The following is a 21961-nucleotide window of genomic DNA, read 5'->3' on the forward strand; positions in this document are numbered from 1 at the left end:
AACAACTCAAGATTTTCCTGTAGCACTGGATGAAAGCAAATAGGAGCTGCAAGAAGGGACAAAGATGGGGCCTCAGTCTTGAATGGTCAAGTTCAAAGCTTGAACTGTGGGAGGGAGCACAGAGATAATCCAGCAGTGTACTTGTACAAGTAGCAATGAAATATTTGTGTCAGGAGCAGCCCCACAACAGAGCTGGTCATTGAGAGATAGCCCAAAAACCAGTTTCTACTTGGCTAGCAAAGGAGACAAAAATCCCACATGCCTAAGCACAACTATGAGCAGAAATGTTCTGACCACCATTGCATTATAGCATCAATAGGACTGGAACTAGCCAGACCCTTGGAAATAATCACATTTTGTTTCCCTCCCTCCACAAAAGAGCCAGTTGCATAAAGTTAGGTCAACATGTGGTACACATATGATTCAAATATAACATTTCCTGGCAACCAGCAGCGTGCCCAGAGGAGGATCTGCACCACTGACTGATACTGTCGATTTTTGCCATGGCCACCATAAAAAATAAAAGTCTGCTAATCTCTCGAGACATAAGAAGCAAGCCCTATTCCACTTATTAGCTTTCCACAGGTTTTACTGCAGGTTCTTATTGGTTGCTTGGTTTGGGGGGGAAGGGGTTTGTTGTTGTTTAAAGGAGCAAAGCCTAACACATACACAGAGAAGTCTGACAGTAACTGCCTTCATAAAGTGAAACAACCTAAAATTAAGAATGTGCAGATTTCATTTCCCAATTCCAAATCAATAAAAATTTCCAAGAATGGACAAAGATAATCAAAGAATGGGAAACAAGATCCAAAAAACAGCTAAGCAGGCTCCACCTCTTCAGCATGAAAAAGAAAGGGCTGAGGAATAAAGGCCATTAAAACAGTAAGGAAAATAGAGAAGGAGAAAAAGTTAACAAAGATATTTCTATTCACTCTTCCTTCCAATATAGGAGCTGGGAGATGGGTGGAAGCTCAAAGCATGTGAAATGGGATGGTTCTTCCTTCAACGCGCCCTAAGAATCCACTCACTGCAGTGTATTGTGGATGTCAGGGGTTTGCATGGTTCAACAACATGCTTGCCAGAAACTTTAGAACAATTTCTCAAATACAAACTCACTGGTTTTAGGTCAGTAGGTTTCAGGGCTGCAAAACACCAAAAGCCAGTAGACTGCTGTGGTGAACTATCTCTATATCCTTGCCCTTATTGCTGTACCCCTCCCAAGGCACAGCAAAGGTGGGTTACTGTACATTAACCTCCCTTCTGACCCAGTGTTGCTGATTTCCTGTTCTTTATACATAAACTGAGAAGAATGGATTAAGACTCATTGAGGCCACTTGAAATCAACATTTTTCTATTCCTTTGGCTACTGTGAACAAGAGCTCAAAATTTCTTGTTCTATTGCCTGAGGAACAAATCTTCTATACATTTCCTCCAATTCTTTTTCAAATTATACAATAAGTAAGTCAGTCTGAAGCAACAATCCCTGCTAGTGGCCTCTTCTTTCAAGGCAGGTAACTGAAATTAGTTCAGAACTTACCTAAGAGCAGGGCAGGAGTAACTATTTTTTTAATCACACCAATTTTACAACATTTGAAGGGTCTTTTTGTTTATAAAAGCATGTAGCTTTACCAGCAGCTTCACAGAAAAGGTATGGACGTCTAATTTCTTCAGGAGTTTCTGGGCTGCACTCTCAGCATCTAAAACCAGCGCCTCAGCAGAAGACAACACCAGTAGGGACTACTGGTTCCTTATTTGACAGAGAGAAAACTAAGTGAGTAAGATTTGGATATTAGTCAACATGAATAATTAATTAGGAGACAGTAAAATTCCATGAGAAAGACAAAACTATGTCAATAGCTTTGACAGGGATAAGTACATTTTTCTTACTAAAAATTATATTACTTTGTGGACCAAAAACATACTTTGGGACTTTTGCTATGAGGTTGCAAGCTACAGTTTTCACCAAGCAGTTCCTTGGCAGTTTGGGGTTTATGCTGTTGGAGTACCAGTGGCAAAGATCATGTGATTACCTGTGAAATGCAGCTCTTCCCAGCACTGTGGTGGTGCTACTCGCTTGATTTCCAGGCTGTCTCACTTAAGGGTGGTTTGAACAATGGCTTAATTTATCACTGTGTTTAAGGAAATTCATCCAGCAATGGCATACAACATCCAAGATCTATCTGCAGAGCTGCAACACCATTCCCAGACAGGTTTGCCTGCTATATATATATAGGTTAGAGACTTGCAGAGGTTCTGCATTCAGCCCAAGTTCCAGTAATGATGCTCTACTGAGCAACATTAGGGCTCAGAGGATGGCACCCTACCTGGCCACTTCCCACCTGGAGGGAAGGAACAAGTGTCTGTGGCCTGGCAGCAGAGCAGGTCAGAAACATCCTGCATTGACAAGAACACAGGTAATGGATGGAGTAAACTTAATGAATACTGAGTAAAAGGGGCTAACCACTCACAGGAAAAAACTTCATCCTCCAATACAAGACACCCATTAAGAACCTGGAATGAATTTAGTGAAGGGCCACCAAGGTGACTGGAGACTGGAACATCTCTCCAGTCAAGGAAAAGCTGAGGAAAATGGGCATGTTGAGCCCAAAAATGGACAGCTTTGGGGAGAGCATAGCAGCAGCCTGCCCCAGAGGCCACTGAGAAGACAGACCCAAGCTCTCCACAGAGGGGGAGTGTGGGAGAGCAGGAGACACCAGGTTCAAGCTGGCACAACAGATGTCCTCACCAGATACAAGGAAAGAAATTCTCACCAACAGGATAATTAATCCTTTGAACTGGTCACCCAGGGAGATTGCAGAACTGCAGTTCTAGAGATCTCCTAGAAGGGACAAATCCTTAAGCAAAGTGGCTTGAATTCAATACAGAGTTCTGATTTGAGCAGAAAGTTGGGCTGTAGACCTCCTGAGACCCCTTCCAACCTGAATGATTCTGTAATTCTCAGAACAAACATGTCACAATGCCGGATAAAGTGGTTGCATCCTGATTAAAGTGACTCCTTAAGTAGAAATAATAGCTAAGGGGTGCAACAACTTTACAACTGAGTCCTTGAACAAAGGTCTTCACCAACACCTTTCTAGAACTGCAAACAAAAAAGGAAGGATTGGTGGCTGGTTTCCCAAAATGTTTTGAACCAAGAAAATTTTCTATGTTAAGATTTCTCAAGTTTTGGGGTCACTGTTAGTGACAGGGTAAACAAGTAACTATTATTCTAGGCTTGTGAGCAACACATTGTTTTAACAGTGCCAAGTAACCCTATGGTGATAATGCCAAAATTCTTGCACACTAACAGCTGTTTTAGGTACTAGAACACTTCTGAAAAGTTAAGAGATTACAAGTTGTAATTTCCTTTATCACAGAAGACTAAAAACCTTTAATGAGAACAGACTTTCTCATCTGAGTCACAGGACAATGGAGCAAATATGGATGGGGGGAGAGTTTTTGGTCAAACAGTTGCACTGAAACATTTCTTCCTTTTTCTATACCCTTCACGTGGCTATTTCTAGCATTGAATTCTGAAAGGGAAGTAAGACTAGTAAGACCAGGCTACAAAAGCAATCTCAAAAGACAAATATTATGCACATATTAGCTGGAATTTAACACTTAAAACTCACCAGTTTGCTGTGTTTTGACAATTAGAGCCCATCACAACCAAAAGCAGTTTACACTCCTAAAACACATACATAGACAACTCACTGAACCACAAAGTTATGTGGCCCAGATTAAAAGTCTCAGGTCCAAGTGGAAGCTTTTCTCCGCTCCTTGTCCCCCCCCCCAGCATCTCACAAACCTTGCTCCAAAGTCACTGCAACTTACTGCTCAGCTGGCTCAAGGTCATGGACAGAAAGCTGAGACACCTCAAGGCAGTTTAAAACTTGCTCAGCCAAATTTCTTGCCTTTGTCATATGAGTCCTGTGGCTTCCTGAGCATCCACCCATCACCACATTTCCTGCAGCACAGCCCAAAATCTTCTACTTCCTCTTCTTTTGGCTTAATTTCCTGTGCCGCCTGGAGTGAGAAGAGCAACTTGCACACCTCTGAATTAGGTCAGTCAACCAGCTCTGATCCCATGAGTCTCCTCATTTCTCTGAAGCAGGGTTTTAACACTATGTCTAGTTCCTCTGGTTGGAAGATCACCTTCTATATCTTCTGGGTGCTTAGTGCAACAGAGCCCTGATCTCACCTCTAACTTCCTTACTCACTACTTAGCTACTACAACACAATTTCCTAGAGAAACCTTTGTGTTAACTAATGCAATGTGACTTTTCTAAGCCTACAACTATAATAGAAGAACAACAAAATACCTTCATTAGGGACTTCTAGGACATTAAGTCTTACAGAGGGGCAGATGTTTGATGAAAGTATCACTATCAACTGGTTTTAGTAGAACTCCGATTTAAATAGAAAAATGTTGCAGCCCAAATCTCAAAGAAAATTAACTTCCCTCACTGAATTTTTCCCCTTGTTAATAACAATTGTATGACAATTATCAGCAGTGCTGTAACAAATACATCTGTAAGAATAAATCAACCTAAGTGAGAAGTATGCTAATTGCGTATTTATCCCAGGACCTCCACTCCCTCACTGTATTTTAAACACCTGCAAGTGGTGTTGATTACCTCACATACACCTGTAAATATCACCCTCTATAATTAATCCAGGCAATTAAAATCCCAACATAAGCCAGTATGTCATCTGAAGTGAAAACTGGGTGGCCTGCCACAGTCACTTTCATGTATCAGATTGCCTCACCTGCAGCTAAGCCCAGCCAGATAATGGGAAATATACATGGATCAGGAAAAGCAGTTAATTCAGAGCGGGTGTCCCAGGTCAGATAAGAAAGGAAAGATGACCACCCTCTCTTTTCTTCTTGGCAGAGGAGAAGCAAAGGCAGCCCCCCATGCTCCCCTGGGTATAGAGCCAATCCCAGGAGGAAGCAGTGCCTTTCTGAGGATCTGCACTGCCCCAGAAGATACTCTGCCCTCTATCCTGCAGTTGGGAATCAAATGAAGCATGCGATCGAGATTCAAATTTTGTTTGATGTACATAATTCTTGACAAATATCTCCAGTTTCTCATCCTAAGAGAATTCATCAGGGAAAGGAGGGGAATCTCCCTTCCAAAGGCTTTTGACACTCTCCCGTACAACAAGCTCATAAGGCAAACACTGCCAAGAGTACAACAGCAGGTGAGAGGCCAACCCTGGCATCCCTGCAGGTAACAAGTCATTACCAGCCCACTGTCAAACCAAAAGGCTCAGTTTCACAGGGTTTGCAGGGAATACACCATCTAGTGTCATGTCAGGTTTCTGCTCACTAAATTTGAAGATGGCACAAAGCTGAAATGAAATGACTGTATACCTGGTGCCAAGAGCTCAAAGCAATCCTAAACTACAGAAATTACTCTGGAGAAGCCTCATGGACATTCCCAGGTAAGAGACTTCACAACAATCAATAGTCTAGAAATAAGAGTCTTGAGAAGAAGTTGAAAGAACTTAAACTCCCTCCTTAAACCTCCCAAGGCATCATAGGTCTTCCAATATGTAAAAGACTGTTGCAGAGAGCAGAATAACATGTTCTCCATTCACCTGCTGAGTAGGACAAGTAGCAATTGACAAGAAATACAGCTTAGTGCCTGATGTAGCACACTGTTTTCTGTTTCCTTCTCAAAGATCCCTACCAGAGATTCCCAGACCTAGCAGGCAGCAGCAGATTTGTGCATGCTTAGCTTTCTGCTAGCGTTTTTATAGCTAAACATTATTTTTATAGCACTACTTCAAGTTAGGATTCTTAGAGGAAGCTTGAGGTGAGAGACCCTATTTTGATATATTGTATACCTCTTTACTGTTGAGTCACCCTGCTTGTAGAGTTCTTTCCATTTTACTTACAGCTCATTCCTGCAGCTCCCATTTACATCTCGGTTTTATGAGAAATATCTGCTTTATATAATCATAGCTTATTCTTAATTGCTATAGTTTCATTGGTTTTCTTTTCTTAAAATCCACAAGATCCCCACCTGTCCTCTTCATACCCTGCATCTTAAGCAGATACAGCTCACGAAGATTAGTTTTTACACTGCATCTCTTCAGAGATGCAGTGACCCCACAGAACTCAGCTGCTTTATTCAAAGCAGCAATACAAGCTACTACACAGATCCTCAGGACAGTTACTCATGCACTGTAAGGCTTACAAACATTTGCCCAGTGAGAATCAGTCTCTATTCTTTTAGTGATACTCAAAGTTGTCTTACAAAATATGCAGATAGGTTTGAGACATCTCCTCCTTCCTCGCACGGTCGGAAATCTGAATGCGGAAACGGGACTCACTTTGCAGCTCTAGAAATCCTTCTCCATTACTACTTCTGCTTGGGGAATCTGAAACATTGGAGGTCTCAACATAACTATGAGACTTCATTTTTCATTTCCATGAACAAGTGAGGAAAAGCAAACCCTCTTTAGTAACATTCTTTTGCTTTCAGAAGAGCTAAATCAGACCTTCCTTCCCACACATTTCTGTCCCCGAAAGCAACCTGCAAGTCTCACAGCAAAGCTAGGAATACACATTCACAGCATTTTTCCTACTTTCTTTGCTCACTCAACAGGTTCACACTTCACAGGCTCGGCTTTTAGTCTACCTTTTTTGTTACCAAGTTCGTCAACACTATCTGTTTATCTGCTCCATCCAAACCGATAAGGAAATAAGCCCACAGAAGATAAGTGGGAACTCTTCAACAGCTACCTTCCTGCTGAGCCAGCAAGTGCCATTTCTGGCACCATCTGTGTCCTGAAAGTCTGTTCTCTAGTGTTTTATTCACTAAACATGGAAAAAATATTTGGAGAGAAAATCTCTCGAAGCATCTTCTACACCCATAGATGTCAGTTTTTAAATGTTTTAAAAGAAAGAGAGATAAAAGGGGGTGGCATTGCACAGCTCCTTCTCAGAACTCTGCTTGAATTCCCGTTGTGGTACACCAGAAACAAACTCTAGGTACTTCAGTTTTAAATCACCATACCTCTATATTTCCCCTTCCAGAGGGCCTATAATTTTGTCTCGAAAATACCCCTCCAGTGCTGAATACACACAAGCTAAGAGAGAGTGTACTTGTCATTACAAATTAGGAGTCAAATCAGCTGCAGACTGCAGTTCAGGAAAGAGTAAAAAGAGATCCATTTACTTTTCTGCAGCAACCACAGAACCAGGATACTTGTTTCCAATGAGTAAGAGATAAGATTGGTATATGTGGAGAATAGGAAACAAGGGTTTTCCAAATCCTTCACTGGTCATGATTCTTAGCATCAGTCTGGGCTCTGTATTTCAAAAATGAGGACAGAAAAGAGGAAGAGTACTACCACTACATATTACACTGCTACTACCCACATATTACCACTAAAAGTGATGCACTAACTGTTTGACAATTTGCTTCACAAAACAGACTTTGCAACAAGATAAAAGGATTTATTTAAACAATAATATCTGATCATGCATGAGTTCTCTAAATTACCAATTATGGATACAATAACCTCTATAGGCAAATTATGTGTAAGCAGCAGAAAAGGAAGATTACGCATGCAAAAGTCATGATGCTTCTGTGGAACCAGTCACTGATCCAGAATCCTCAGAGACAGCCCAGTGAGGGTAGGGGAAAGATGCAAGTGAATTCATGGATGAGTAGAAACTTGACCCTATCAGTCCAGACCACAACTACAGTCTAAAGCAACTTCTACATTTTCTTAGCTCATGCAGAGATGCTGTCTTCCCTCCACCTCCGGCTTCTCCTATCTGGGCAAGGAGCACAAGAGTACCCAGCCCACACATACAGAAGCCTACAGAACCTTGCCAAAAATCTTGTGAAGTTCAAATTAATTACCAGACAAGTTTTGTACAAACTTAACCTTGAATGACTTGGAATAAATTAGAATTTTATCTTTTACAGCTGCACTTTTCAAGTGAGCTCTTCAGGATAGCAACCTTAGGGTTTTGCTTCAAAGTAGTAACTCAGCAGATTACAGCAGTTCATTATCTGCCCTTTTCTCCACCACTTAGCTCTGAATACGGTCTAAAAGGGCTATCTTACCTTTTTTGCCTATACCATGATGGTCTGATAAGTGCATAGTGAAGTCTTACATAACACAAACAAGCCCAATTGCTATGGCTGCTTTTAAGAGTGATATTTTAATCAGTAATGTCAACCTACATGAAGGAGAACACTAGTTGGAATATTTTTGTCAAAAGGGGCAGTCAGAAAAGCAAATAGCTACTCTGAATTTCAAGACACTGTTCCTGACAAGTCTTAATAAATGCCTGTTACTCTCTGGCCATTTATACTCACTGTTCCCCAATCTACATGGCATAACTGTGGGACAAGTGCGAAGCCATGAGTTTTCAGGACACAGAGTTACATCTGGGGGCAAGTCAAAATCTCCTTATCACTAAATGATTTCTCTCTTCTACTAATGGCACTGAATTTTACTAAATAGACATGCACATCTCTTAGAAAGATAAGAGGGTACACCAGTGGAACAGTTTCTAGGTTTTCACTAGAAACAGATTTACTCCAACATTTCACGAATCTCAAAAGCCAGCTTCTACCTACATGGAGAATAAGAGGACCTATATCAACAGTGGGGCACCTTCCTCAGGTGATAGAACTCAAAACATTCTCAGTTTAAATTAACCTTCAATATTCCCTGAAAAAAATTCTGGTTTTGGAAACCAGGAGTCAAAACTCCCCTGTGGTGCTCAGAAGTAGGAGCTGCTACCAAGCTCTGTTCCAGATGAGCTGTATTTAAGACTGTTATAGATGCCTTCCTTACAAGAGGGCCCTGTGGGAGTTTTGTTGTGGGCCAAGAGCCATCTCTGTGCACAGAGGTGCTCACTGGTCCCAGTCCCACATGGCCCAAGGCATACAGGGACCACTGTGTGACACCCTGGCAGCAAGGACAGCTGTGAATCACGGAACCAGAGGCAAGCATGCTGACTTCTAGGGGCACTCCCATGGGCTTTTTATAAAGAGCTTGTTCTTATAAAGAAAAAAACAAATTAAAACAAGATAGTTACTACAGCTTTTGCAAAGGATGGCACCAGAACCTTTCAAATAGTTGCTTTACTGGGGTAAAGCAGTTCACAGGAACATTAATATGCTGTTCTTTTCACATATCCTGTGTCACAGTAAAAGGAAAGGTGCTGCAGAGTACAAAGTGTGTTTTGTATTTCAATCTGGAACATACATGAGGGCTGGACTAACTAACCTAAAGACCTCTTTCATCAGTTGTTTTGCTCTGGTTTCAAGGATTTCACACCTATTAGAAATCAGTCTTGATTCAGGCAATTAACAAAGGGGTGATGAGGCAAGTGAATTGGCACAGAGGGACTATAAAACACAATCTAAGTAAAATCGCTCCAGCTGCTACACGTGCACACTCACATACCATCCACTCAGAGAGTATTCTGCAAGAACATTGCTTCAATATAAATACCTTTCTGAACACACACATTTCTACTCTCCCCATTAAGAAAGACTTGTTTTAAGGGGGAATCATCAAAAACCTTCTTAGAGAGTTCAAAGGAAGTTTTTTCAAGGATTTTAACACCAAAAAAAAGATACCAGAACCCAAGGTAAATTGACATAGGACAATTCTCTGATGAATTAAATCACCAGTCACTTTTCTTTATCAGCACTGTTTTAAGGACAAAGCTTACCTGCTTGAGTGCAGAGGTGCCAGACCACCAGCACTTAAAGAAAAGCTTGAGGAAGTTACTGGACAAACTGGACTTGCCAGGCAACTCTGGTGTTGCAGGAGAATGCAAAAAAAGTATTGTAGAAACTTTTGGGTCTATAAATTCTGTGCTCAAAGGGTCAGGTCTGTAAAAGTAACTTTAGAGCATGTAGGCAATGCTGAGATGATTTTAACAGGGACAATTTTGGCTCTTCCTTGGGAACTTTAGGAAGACAAAGTGTTTTTAAAAAGATGGGTAGAGAAAACATCTGTCTGAGACCAGATGTCACTACAGAAACTGCAACAACAGAGAAGAGGGATCATTTAAGTCAGAAATCAAATGGGAAACAGGGTAGATACCTGTAATATACATGCAGTATCAGCTACATGTGTAAGGAGTCATGAGCAGGTAGAAGCATTTGTAAGTACTCTGCTCTTCTTTTAAGTACTCAGCACTTCTGTTAAACATCTGTTTATTTACATCTGAGTTGTATGCCTCTGCTCTGATACTTACTATTCCTACACAAAATCCTCAGAGGAATTTTGTACCAAAAAATAACTTAATTTTCAAATTAGTCAGCCTCAACCACCTCTATGCTTCCCAGCAGTTATGAAATTGAAATAAGAGATACCAAGTGGATACTGGTAAGCTGAGGAGTGTGCAAGGCTTGGGAGGTGCAGAGGAAAAGCTCAAAGGACAGCTGGCAGCAGAAAGGCAGGCTGGAGCAGTGAGAGGTGCTGTGATACCTGACAGAGACCCTGTGGTGACAGCCTTGGCTCAACAGACCAGTGCCTCCATTTTCCTTCAAAGCTAGGAGGCAATCAGGCAGTGCAAACAAAGAAGTAGCTGCAGATGGAAAGTCAGATGAAGGCAACAGACCAAGCCCGCTGGAGAACAATGCTACTGGAGCTTTATCCCCAAAACCACCACCCTCCAAATCCCCTCAGGCAGGAGGATGGCTTAGCACTAATAAAACATGAAAAAACATTTTAGACATATACAAGGCAGAAAAAGAGTAGTGAAAACTTATTTATCTGTTCTCACAGTTGGCAATCTACTGCAAAAATTAGAACACTATTTGTGGAGTGTAAATAGCAAGTACATATTATACTGGTGAGAGCCAATAATCAGAATACTGTGAATAAACAGTTTGCCATAATGCCACCAATACAGAGGAGCAAGGAAAATAAAAGCCCCCAAAATGCCCACACCCAAAGAGGGACCAGAACTAAATTTCTGCTTCTGTAAAAGTTTTTGACCAATTATTTATATAAGAACTTTTATTAAGTTTGCTGAACTCATACACCAAACACCAGCAAGGTCCAAAATGGATGAGCTTTCAGTCTAAGAGAGTGACTGCATCAGGAAGTCAGCATTCACCAAGGAATCCATTTCAACATTTTTTATGGTTAACTTGGAAAACAGAAATGAAGGCAGTTATCTGAATTGCTTAGAAGGCTCTATTGTTCCCTCTTCCAAAGGATTTCTCCCCAGAACAGAATGGGTGGTGTGTGCAAAGCAAGTGGAAGGTGGGGGAAGGGGTAAAGTCCTGTGGATAAAGAGAGAAACAGAAGCATAGTTTTTAAGCAAAAATAATTTTTTTTAAAGTAACTTCCTACCTCCCACTGCAAGTGAGGCGGGATATTCCTGATCTGAAGCTTCCGACTCCTGCAGATAAATTAAAGAAAATAGTTTTAAAAAAACCCAGAGAAAACATTATTGCAAGATAGACTATACATAGCAGTGTCATACATTTTAGCATCTGTCATACTAAAAGGGGCAAAACCAAATACAGAATTCAAAAAAACCAACAGATCGCCGAGGGGGGAATGTCAGGTCAAAACCATTTCAAGTCCAAAGAACTGTTACAGAAATACTTGTTACACACTTGACAGCTGTTACATTTCATGAAGCCTCCACTTTTCCTGAAGAGTATTTCTATTTTAGCTTTAAGGCCTTCAGTATCTAATTCTCGGTTATAAACGGGTGTGATGATCCCATGTATTTGTACTGGGTTCTCCTTTACACATTTTAAGAGTTTTTTGCTGTTATTTTGTTTTTTATAATTCCAAGACAATACATCACAACATCACAATCCTTCAAGGTAAGGAATATAAGTTTGAATGAATACATTTGGTTTAATATTAAGCTTTTCATTAATCTAATGATGGACTATTTTCTAATATTCACATGATTAACATTCTTCATTCCTTATTGGGAGGAGAGGGTAAGAATCAGTACATTTATTTTATCTTCACCCCAAATTTACATCAGTTTTCACTTATCTACTAAACAAAACATTCACTTTGAAGTGCTGCTGCAAAGCCTGGCAGTGTGCTGGCTGCCTCACAGCCAAGTCCTTTGTCTTCTCCCTTCCCCCAAAGTGAGAGAACAAATAAATGCCAGAGATGCCACAAACCCCTTGGGATTCACAAGAATGTGTAGATTAACACAGTTTCGGCTAGGCTCAGGTATGTTGAGCTAGTAGGGTCAGCCTGACCATCCTGGGGAGCTCTGGGGAAGGGAGAGGGGACAAGAGAGAGCAGAGACTTCAAAAGTCTCAACTGCATTTTGGCACACCAAAGCAGCTAAAATAAGTGTCTTGTGTTCAAACACTTAGTTCTACCTCACATTTTAATTGTTCAATCATGGCCTCTCTCAGAAAAGAATGCCTAACATTTTAAGGATTTTTTAATAACAGTTAAATTTGTACAAGCCAGTGAAGTCTTCAAGCAAAACAAGTTTTTGAGATGTTCCTGTCTAGCAATAAAATCAAAAGCTTTCCTTTTCGCCCCCAAATCCTTTTAAAATACACTCCTTTCCCTAACACCACCACCTACCCAGGCCTGCAGTGAGTGCTTTACATCTCAAAACGCTCTTCCTCACAGGTTTTGTTCAAGGCACAAGCAGAGGTTACAGCACAAAGCCACTTGCCCAAACTGCTCCTCATATGGAGGGGTCATCCCCAACACTACAGCGACCATGGATCAAGCAACAAACATGATTTGGCCAGAAAACTGAATCAGACCTTAGTTTTGTAGCACTTCTCAGCTGTTTTCACTCCCTCTCAAGCAAGTAGGAGCAGATTTCAGCATTTGATCATATAAATAGGCAAGGAAGGGAGAACGAAAACCCAAACCACACACAACCCTGTTAAGGTTTCATTTTCAGTAAAGCAGGGAAAGTCAGGAGCTGCCTCACTGTAACAGAGAGAGCAGAAAATTTCCTTGAAGCCTGAAAAGTTTCCCTCAGACCACCATCTCAGCTAGTGATACTGCTGCAAAGCAGTCACCCTAAAGTAGTGACATACTGCTCTGAAACATCAAAATAATCTCACACAGCAACCTGGAACTTGGAAGTTGGGTCCTGAGGTAGAACATAAAATGGGATGTGCATACAACATTAAAAATACTGGGCAATTTTAATACAGTAAAACCCCAAACCACAAAATTGGCAGCCAATACACTATTCAATGTGCTTCAAGCATGTTGTGCCATTACTCTCAGATTTGTAGATTCAAATTAAAATTCATGAGTTTCATAGTAGGGAGCACCATTCACAGAAGGACCCAAGCCCAACACCCCCATACCCACAGCAGGTCTCACCCCAGCCCCACACCCGAGTTTGGCCACCAATGCTCCCACTGAACAGGGGACATCCACTGGTGGGAAGGGGCTGGAGGGGAGGAAGTCCTTTCCAGAAACACTTAAACAAATTGAACAAAACTACCACCTCACATCTCATTTCAGAAGGAAATCCTTCTGAAAATCTTCTCTACTGCTCGACTCCTGAAAGATGGACCAAAAAATGCAATCTGTGCTTTTAATCATCTAATGCTAAGGACTAGCACAAGGTTTGGCACTGGGCTTTTTCCTTCCCCTTGTGGCTTCAAGGGACTGAAGAAGTTTGGTACCATTTAAAACTTTAGTCAGCCAACATTTGTAGCCCAGAAATAACTGGAACATTCAGAAAAGGAGAAGGAAAGGACACAAGCAAGGAAGAAATGTCACCTTAAAATTGCTAGTTCCCCTGCCACATTCACAAACAGCAAAAGAAAACGGCAAGCTAAGTACAAAACAGGTACAGTCCTGTCGTGCACCTCAATTTACGGCAATAGTGAGACACCTATTGTACAAAACTGAAAGGTCACTTCAAAAGTGCAGGAGCAGCTATAAACACACCACTTAATTTGGAGCTATTTGTACCTTCATCAGTTTCTTGGCTGCAAGTAATTTTAACTTGTCACCTAGCGCACAAGTTTGAAATCTGCTGTTTACTGATGCTCGTGAAATTTTTTATTTCACTATTTCTGTATCGCAATTAGCCATGGGGAAAAAATATAATTGAATAAAGCTTTGCATGGCCAAGAGAGGAATCACACGGAACCAGCATGAGAGATCACGGACACATTGAGATTTTGCCATTCCATTTGCTATTAGAGAAGTCCTAATACGTTCCTTAAGGACGCCTACAAGCCCACCAAGCTTGTAGCTCTGCACCCAGGAAGGAGGGCTGGAAAGGACCCGGCAGCTTTGGTGCTCGCAGGGGCTGAGGAGCAGCGAGCAGAGCGCTCCCGTCCAGCACGTGGGGCCGGAGGCGCGGATGCCGCTCCCGCCCGCCCGCGCTCGCTCCTCCCGCTCGCTCTGCCGGGCACGGCGCACCGGGATGCGAGCGGCTCCGCCGGCACCGCTCCGCTGCCAGCCCGCAGGAAACCGGCTCTGCAGCTCCTCGGGAAAATCCCAAACCCAACGCAAAAGTGTAGCAGAGGGAAAGGGGCGAAGCTGACAAATACTGACTGAGTTTAACGGAGCAGCAGCTGCTTCCATGAGGATGCGATCTGACTTCGGCAGCACTCCTTGCTCAGAGTCAGAACTCCACACAATAGGCGGGGAAAGGAAAAAGTATAGAGTATCTTCCTGGAAAAACACTCCCATCTCAGGCAGTTAGCTCTTTCAGGATGCTTTCCATCTTCCTCATCACCCTGCTTTCCTCAGCAAAGTAGAAATATGCAAATATCCTAAAGCTTTTTTATCCCAGGCAGCGGAACCCTACAGAGGTTTTGTTATGTTCTGCTTTGAAATGATCTCAAGTTTTGTTACTTTATGACTACATACACTCACACCAAGTGGGTAAAAAAAAACCAGTCCTTTCTCATCCCATGAAGGTATTTTATTACACTAGTTTCATTTAATATTTAGCCCATCTAGTCTGAAATTCTTAGTAAAACGTTGCCAGCACCTCTCATCAATGTAACTCACATAAGACTTGTGTATGCACTTTTTCCAGTTTAAGCAGATTTCTTAATTAATTTCTCCCATTCTAAGTAGGTATTACAAATAGATGTCAACTGAAAAAAAAAAAAGTCTGGGCAAATTAGGTTTGTGCTCTGTATAATACTAAGGTTTTGGAAAGCTACTTATGTCCACAGCATGTGAACAGGTATTCCCACTCATTTCTCTTTTTCAAAGATAACTAATAAAAAGTGTTTTCGGCAAGAAAAGAGACTTCTCTGGTTTCTGTACAAGGTTACTCCATAAGCAATGGTTTGGCAATAATTTACTTTCCTTAAGAGGAATTGCACACATTCTGATTCTTCTTTTCAAGTGCTATCCCGGTAAGAGAATTCAGTTGCTTTAAGCCACTGCTGACAACTATTTGCCAACATATTTCTTCTGGAGCTTTTTATTTGTGGGACACAAATATCTCTGCAACACTGAAAGCAAGTAAAACAAGCAGCCACCACTGTGCCCCTTCACCAGGCAAAATCAGCATATTTGTGCTACATGTGTGCACAGAGACGGAAAGGGCAAAGTGCCACAAAGATGGATAATTTACTAAAAGCCATTTTAGTGATCTCTGAAGGGGCCACCTCTCTTACATCAATACGCAGAACAAACATGCACAGGGACACCCAGTGCTCCCAGCCCACAAGAACCCTCCACACATATGAAACAATACTAAATATGTCTTAGCAAGAGGGTGGTGGGAGAAAGAAAATGCTGAAATTGTGGCTTTTCTTCTTCACTTTTACGTATACCCTTTCATTCTCTCTCTGCCCTCAATATATACACCAGGATTTTTTCCTTCAGTAGATCAAGTTCCCCTTAAAGTTAAAAGGGTGTCAAAACTGTCTATTTTTGCCTCCCTGTATTAAGTCTCACTGTACACTTTCACCAATACAATCTCACTCTATATTTTATATGACACTTAGCAAAGGCAAATCACATCAGATTGCACCGCCCCATAGGGGAAAATAATTTTAAATAAGAGAAGATTGACAATTATAAAGCAAAGAACAATAAAGTATCATGCTTTTGCTCACAGTCCCCTTTTTTTTTGTATCTCATAGATGTGTGAAAATTTTCCAGAGGGAAACAAATGCAAGTATCAGTGACTGCACTTCCACAGGGTTGTACCTACACTCTCACCAGAGCCCTTCTTGCCATCCTCCCTCCCCCCCAGAGACATGCTGCCTCCTACTCCTTAATTCCCATTTCTCAACAATAACACCACTTAATAGTCTCTTATTTCAGCAGCCATACGAACTACACACAACATTAATGCCTTAAACCCACAGAGCACAAACATACTCCTTTTCAACAAGAGCCTATGGAAAAAGACTTAAACATGTTTGAAAGCAGATCAAGTGAACATCCACACTCTTAGTCCATTCAACTGTTTGAACTCAATACCTATGGGATAGAAAGCAAATGGTCTACCTTCGCCACTCTTAAGAGCAAGCAAAGAGCAAATGCTGGTTCATTTCCTGCGTTCTAGGTCTGTAACCATGCTGGTTACCTGGAACAGTCTTGGCACAGGTGCAGAGTGTGCCAATACCCACAGCACCAAGGCTGGTACCCCCAGTGCTGCCTCCCAGCTTGTGGTGCCCCAGCTCTGACAGCTACACGTGATGCCACAGCAAACCCACTCACCAAAACAACCCCTCTTCTCCCCGAGCTCCAAAGAATGGCAGAAAGACAAAAATTGTCAGTTCTCAGCCTTCCTTCACTGACAACCCAAACTGAACATAGACAGCTGCTGATGAAATGTTAAAAAAAACACCACACAGCAAAAAACCTTCTATGAAGTGTGGGTAACGCCATACGGTAAGAAATGAGTTCTGTATGAAAAGTCCTGACAGGAACAGCCATAGAAACAAAGTTAGCAACTCTCCTAGCCAAATGGAAAATTGCTGGTAGTCAACTGAATTTATAGGGGAAGGGAAAGAGGTGTCTTATTATTTACTCTGCAGCCAGCAAAATAAAAACAGGCAGGGAAAATCCCACACAAATGCTACCCCCACACAGAGTACATTAGTTTCTCCCCCTCGGGTTGCTTCAAGTAGCTGATGCTTGGGCACAACAGAGTGAATCAGTGTTTTTAACACACTTCTAGTGGGAAGAAAGGGGAAGAAAAGCAGCCACGTGTACAGGACAAAATAAATAATCCTTAACTCTCAATTCAGATCAGTGTGGCTGGGGGAAAAAGCAGTAGTTTTCTAGTTACAGGGTGTGGGAGGGGGAATTGTCATTATTTATGGTAAGTGGAGGTAATGACACAGACTGAGCCACTGGAGGGGTTTGTCCTGCAAGAGGTGCTGCAGTCTCCGCCTGCCCCACTCTTCACACTGAAATTTCTTGGACTTAAGCAATCTTTTCACTCTAAATTTTTTACATTTCATTCCTGAAAGTACCTCATAAACAACAGTAAGTCCATTGAAATAAAGCTTATTCAATGGATATTTTAAGCCATCTTTGTCTATAAAATTTTGTACGCATATACTCATGCAGTTAGATATCTCAACGTGCTTCTTCCTAAAAATTTGTTCTGACTAATACAAAACCAAATGATCACATTTCCTACCTTAAATGAAGGTACTCTGAATTTCTTTCAAAAACAAACTCAGGTTTAGTTAACTGATAAACAGAGGTGTTTATATCACTTATATTAAAAGGTATTTAATTTCTAGTATATATTACAAGGCACCCTGATGGCACCGTTACTACATTTTGTCTAATCAAGCTGTTAGCTCATGAAACAGCCAGTTCATCTTCAACTTACCTAGCAGAATAAAGGAGAAGAGTTTCAAATACTGACTTGTTAAGAAACATCACCACTTTTTATTTCTACACACTGATCTGGTCAGCACAATACTTGAAGAGGAAATGTTATTGCTCCAATTTCAGACCCAATTCAGCAATTCAAGCAGACAAAACTTGGCTAAGCCACAGGCAAACTGCAGCAATACTTCTCTTTGTGTTGACTCATTTAATCCCAGACCCAGATTTAAAAGCAATCTATACTACTGCTCAGAATAAGGATTTTCCATAAAATTCAGACAAAGAAAATTTTTTCCCAAAGCCCATGCAAGACATAATGGTTGGCTCCTAACTACACTTTTCCCCTTTCATCTCGCACGTACAGCCCAGCAAAGCGGCCGCTTCGCAGAGGTGCATTATCTCAGCATTGAGAATGAAAATATGACTCTTGGATTACCTCACAGATCCCTCTGTGCTGATGATCAAATTTCCTACCACTGCCTGCAAAACATGGGGTTTGTTTACTACCTCTGCCCGGGGCCAGCCGTCGGAAAGCCGCGCACGGACGGGGCCGGCAGCGCCATGGACGGGGCCGGCAGTGCCGCCAGCTCAGCGCCCAAAGCCCCCAGCCCAGCCAGCTGCCTTCTCCTTGCACGAGTAACTCAGACATTCTGAAGGAACCTGCAGCTTTGTGAATGGACTGCCAGCTCCACAAGTGCAGCCAGAAGGTTTATATGGGCACGTCCAAGTCCCACCATGCAAAGCAGGCACATCGAGCAGCATAAGCCCAGCTGCGGTTCTTGTGTTTGAGTGGATTACCTGGATAGTAGGCTCTCACCTGTTATCATCTGCTTTTGGGTTTTAGCCCAACAATTCTTCACATCACTAATTAAGCTAAAAGCTTATATTCATTATTTGTGAATTCCCTTGAGCAGACCATAAAGGCATTTTAAAAAGAAAATTCTGAAGATTCTGCCATTGCCATATTAACATTGAATTTTTCATTAAAAAGAAGAAAAACTTTCATTTTTCACGTGTTGTTAACAGAAAAGGCTGTTAAGATTTTATTTTTTTTAATAAAGAATTAAACACTGCTTTAAATCTAATGAGAAGTTTTAATGCCCTTCAGAAAAATGGCTTTTTTCATCTTTGTGGCTTGTGACGTTTATGGTTGGGTTGGTTTTCTTTGATTCCTCCCCCTCTTTTTGGGATGGGATAGGGTGTATGTTGTTTTTTCTAAATGCCACATTCTGTCTTTCCTTCCTCCTCTGAGCAGGGTTCTCTATTCCTTAAACAACTCTAATATGGAGCTGATTTTGGTGACCAAACTTTTTCAAGCTACAGTCACTTGTCATTTATTCTCTCACCACACAACTAACTTGGATGTAGATAAAAGTGAAAACACTCATGAGGTGCACAAAGGGTTGAAAACAATCACCTTTAAGAGCAAAAGTACTTCCAAGCATGCACAAATATTTTGTTTACTTAATATCCTTAATGGAACACTGTGCTCAGCTTTTTCCTTTCTTCTCCCCACCCCTCATTTTCTTCAGCCACCAAAATAGCCAAAGGCCTCTTCTCTCCCATCACCTGTTTTCCTAGAGCCCACAGGGCCCTGTCACTTGGAGCAGTCCCTAGTTCCATTATGAACCAGCTAAGAAAATCTACATCAGCTGTAAGAAGCAGCCCCAGACTGAAATTTGTATCAGGTTCCCCTGCAGTATGTGGCCACACAAGGGGCTAGGGAGCAGCAGGTTACAAAAAAAAATTCTTTTCTTTTCTTTTTTTCTTTTTTGTAATTTCCAGTGAATTCAGCTCCCTTTAAAGAACCCAAGCAGCAAAAAGGAAGGGTGAAGGATACTTCAGTGTAATTTCTGAAGCAAAAAAATATACTAGATTGCAATAATCAAAAAGCCAACAAGATACTTTGTTCTAAGTGGCTGCTGGATAAAGCCTTGCAGTGTTTTTGTTTTGCATCTCTTCCCTACTACCATCTCTTACTCGGCAAGAGTTTGCAAACCAGTAAGAAATCCAATGGAAATAAGGAACACGTAGCACATACTATGTAAAATTTTGGCAACTTTTTTTTGGTACGGGAGGTATGGCACCAGATTAGATCTCATCTAACAATAACTCAGTGATTCACCCTTCTCAGACTGAAATATCCAAATAAAATTAGCAGCACTCATAGACGAATTCAGTAGCCACCATGCTGCTGAGACCAACTGCTCAACCACGAGCCTGTGTGTGCAGAGAACATGGGAAATGCTTCCCAGATTCCTGACACCACAGCGATAGACAGGGAGCACAACCTATTTCTGTCTCCTTCAGGTCACACTTAAGGGAACCTACAGTTGTTCATACTCAATTTGAGTTCACTGTACCCTCCAGATTAAACAAATTCAGTTATGGGAGGGAGTGGAGGGGAAACAAAATAGCAAGAGTTGCTCTCCTATGCACTTACAACATTTAATTGCAAGACCTCTTTTACACAGTCTCAGCATTTGCTACTTTTTTTTTTTGCACTATCAAATATCAGATTTAAAACATTCAGGATGAGAACAAGCTATTTCAGAACTTAAACTGAGTGTGACATTAGGGTAGTTGAGGGACTCATCCCACTTCACCAGCACCTCACTGTTTCACCCTACACATGCAGTTTTTAAAGAAAAGCCTGCTCACTGCCTCTCTCAGGCTACTCCACAAAACTGACACAAATTAATGTCCAATTCCTAAAAAAAGATCTCTGTAAACAAAGATTCCTGTGGGGTCTAGAAAATGAAAACACAAACACTCATGCTGCTGAAACCACCATCTAATTTCAAAAAGCTTACCAGCTATATCTAGAATAAGTGAAATATTTTCTTAGTCTGGTTTTAAGTGTAGATGTGAACTTCAGCTACCATACTGGCTCCCTGACATTTTCAACTCTCTTCCACGATAAAAAAGGATAGAAACAAGGGTAAACTACTTCATTTAGGCAACTGTATAAATGATAATATCTAAAAATATTAATAGTCCTAGTGCTTAAAAGAACAAAATACACCAAAAGTAAAATTAATAAATACACAGAGCAAATCAACACTTATAAATGCACCACATGGAGCCACAGGTTTCAGGCTCTTTCCAGTGTTTAGAGCCACTACAAGTATTTAGAGTGTGTGTGGGCACATGCATGCATGGCTTTCCCTCTGCATCCACACTGACTGAAACTTCCATTTTTACTACTGTTTTTCAGAAATACATATATTAATCAACTTTGCAAGAGGACAGCTTAGACTGACATGATAATTGAGCATTTGAAAGATACTGTGCTCATCATCTGATGTTCCAGCAAAGCCTAACAATGACCTGCAGGTAATTTGCTCACAAGACAAAACTTTTTTTTTTTTGTTAAATTAAAAATAATTTCTACCTTTCAATCTCAAGGCAAATCAAGAAAAATTTTTAAATTGCTGGAAAGACAAACTGTTTCTTTTAAATCTTCTAGACAACACTAACAGGAGAAAAAGTAGAATACTCCACCAGTTTTACATCAGAAATGTCTAGCTTACTGTTTTCCCATTATCTTTAAAATAAGTAAGTTCTTCTGTCTAAACAGCTTCAGTACAATAAATCTTATTAACACAAGTTTAAGACAAACTTTTCAAGTATAAATTGATGCATGCTGCAGCCAGGACTGCACGGATGCCAATGCTCACTTTGGTGCTCTAGCCATCATTTCCCCAGCACACTCTGTTGAACTGACACAACACCAGCAAGAAGAGCTCTCAATGCTGTCCCTTACTAATGGCAATTCCACGTGGCCTTAAACTGATTAAGTGACCTAAATCAGATGGGATATAACACCTTCACCAGAGGAGTGCTGGAACCCTTAGGGTTTGCACTCTCACCACCAAACAGCTTCCCTTCCTTTCACCTGTCCTGGCAAAACCCAAAAGTCATCAAAAGTGACCACTCTGCTGTTTGACTCGTTATTCTTATGCTGAATATCAATAGATCCAGAATTTTTTTCCTAAATGCCATTGTTTCCTCTATATTTCTGTTACTTCTATTATTTGTTACTTGCAAAGAGAAACAAATTTGGTGTATGGTTTTCAAACATTATTTTCACTTTTTCAGTAATTTTCTCTGAAGAATTCTCCTCCACAAATTCAATGCTACTCACTTGCACAAAAATTTTGTGCAG

The 21961-nt window shown here is 41.2% G+C and overlaps 1 protein-coding gene across 1 annotated transcript in view; it reads right to left on the reverse strand.

Moving 5' to 3' along the window:
* Positions 1-21961, reverse strand: part of IGF2BP3 (insulin like growth factor 2 mRNA binding protein 3) — a 111909-nt gene that overhangs the window by 75602 nt on the left and 14346 nt on the right. Inside the window, exon 4 of the mRNA XM_074537413.1 lies at positions 11353-11401. Coding sequence (XP_074393514.1) covers positions 11353-11401 — 49 coding nt within the window. The remainder of the gene's footprint in view (positions 1-11352; positions 11402-21961) is intronic.

The sequence above is a fragment of the Zonotrichia albicollis genome, chromosome 1, assembly GCF_047830755.1.
Source record: "Zonotrichia albicollis isolate bZonAlb1 chromosome 1, bZonAlb1.hap1, whole genome shotgun sequence".
In the NCBI taxonomy this organism is placed as follows: domain Eukaryota; kingdom Metazoa; phylum Chordata; class Aves; order Passeriformes; family Passerellidae; genus Zonotrichia; species Zonotrichia albicollis.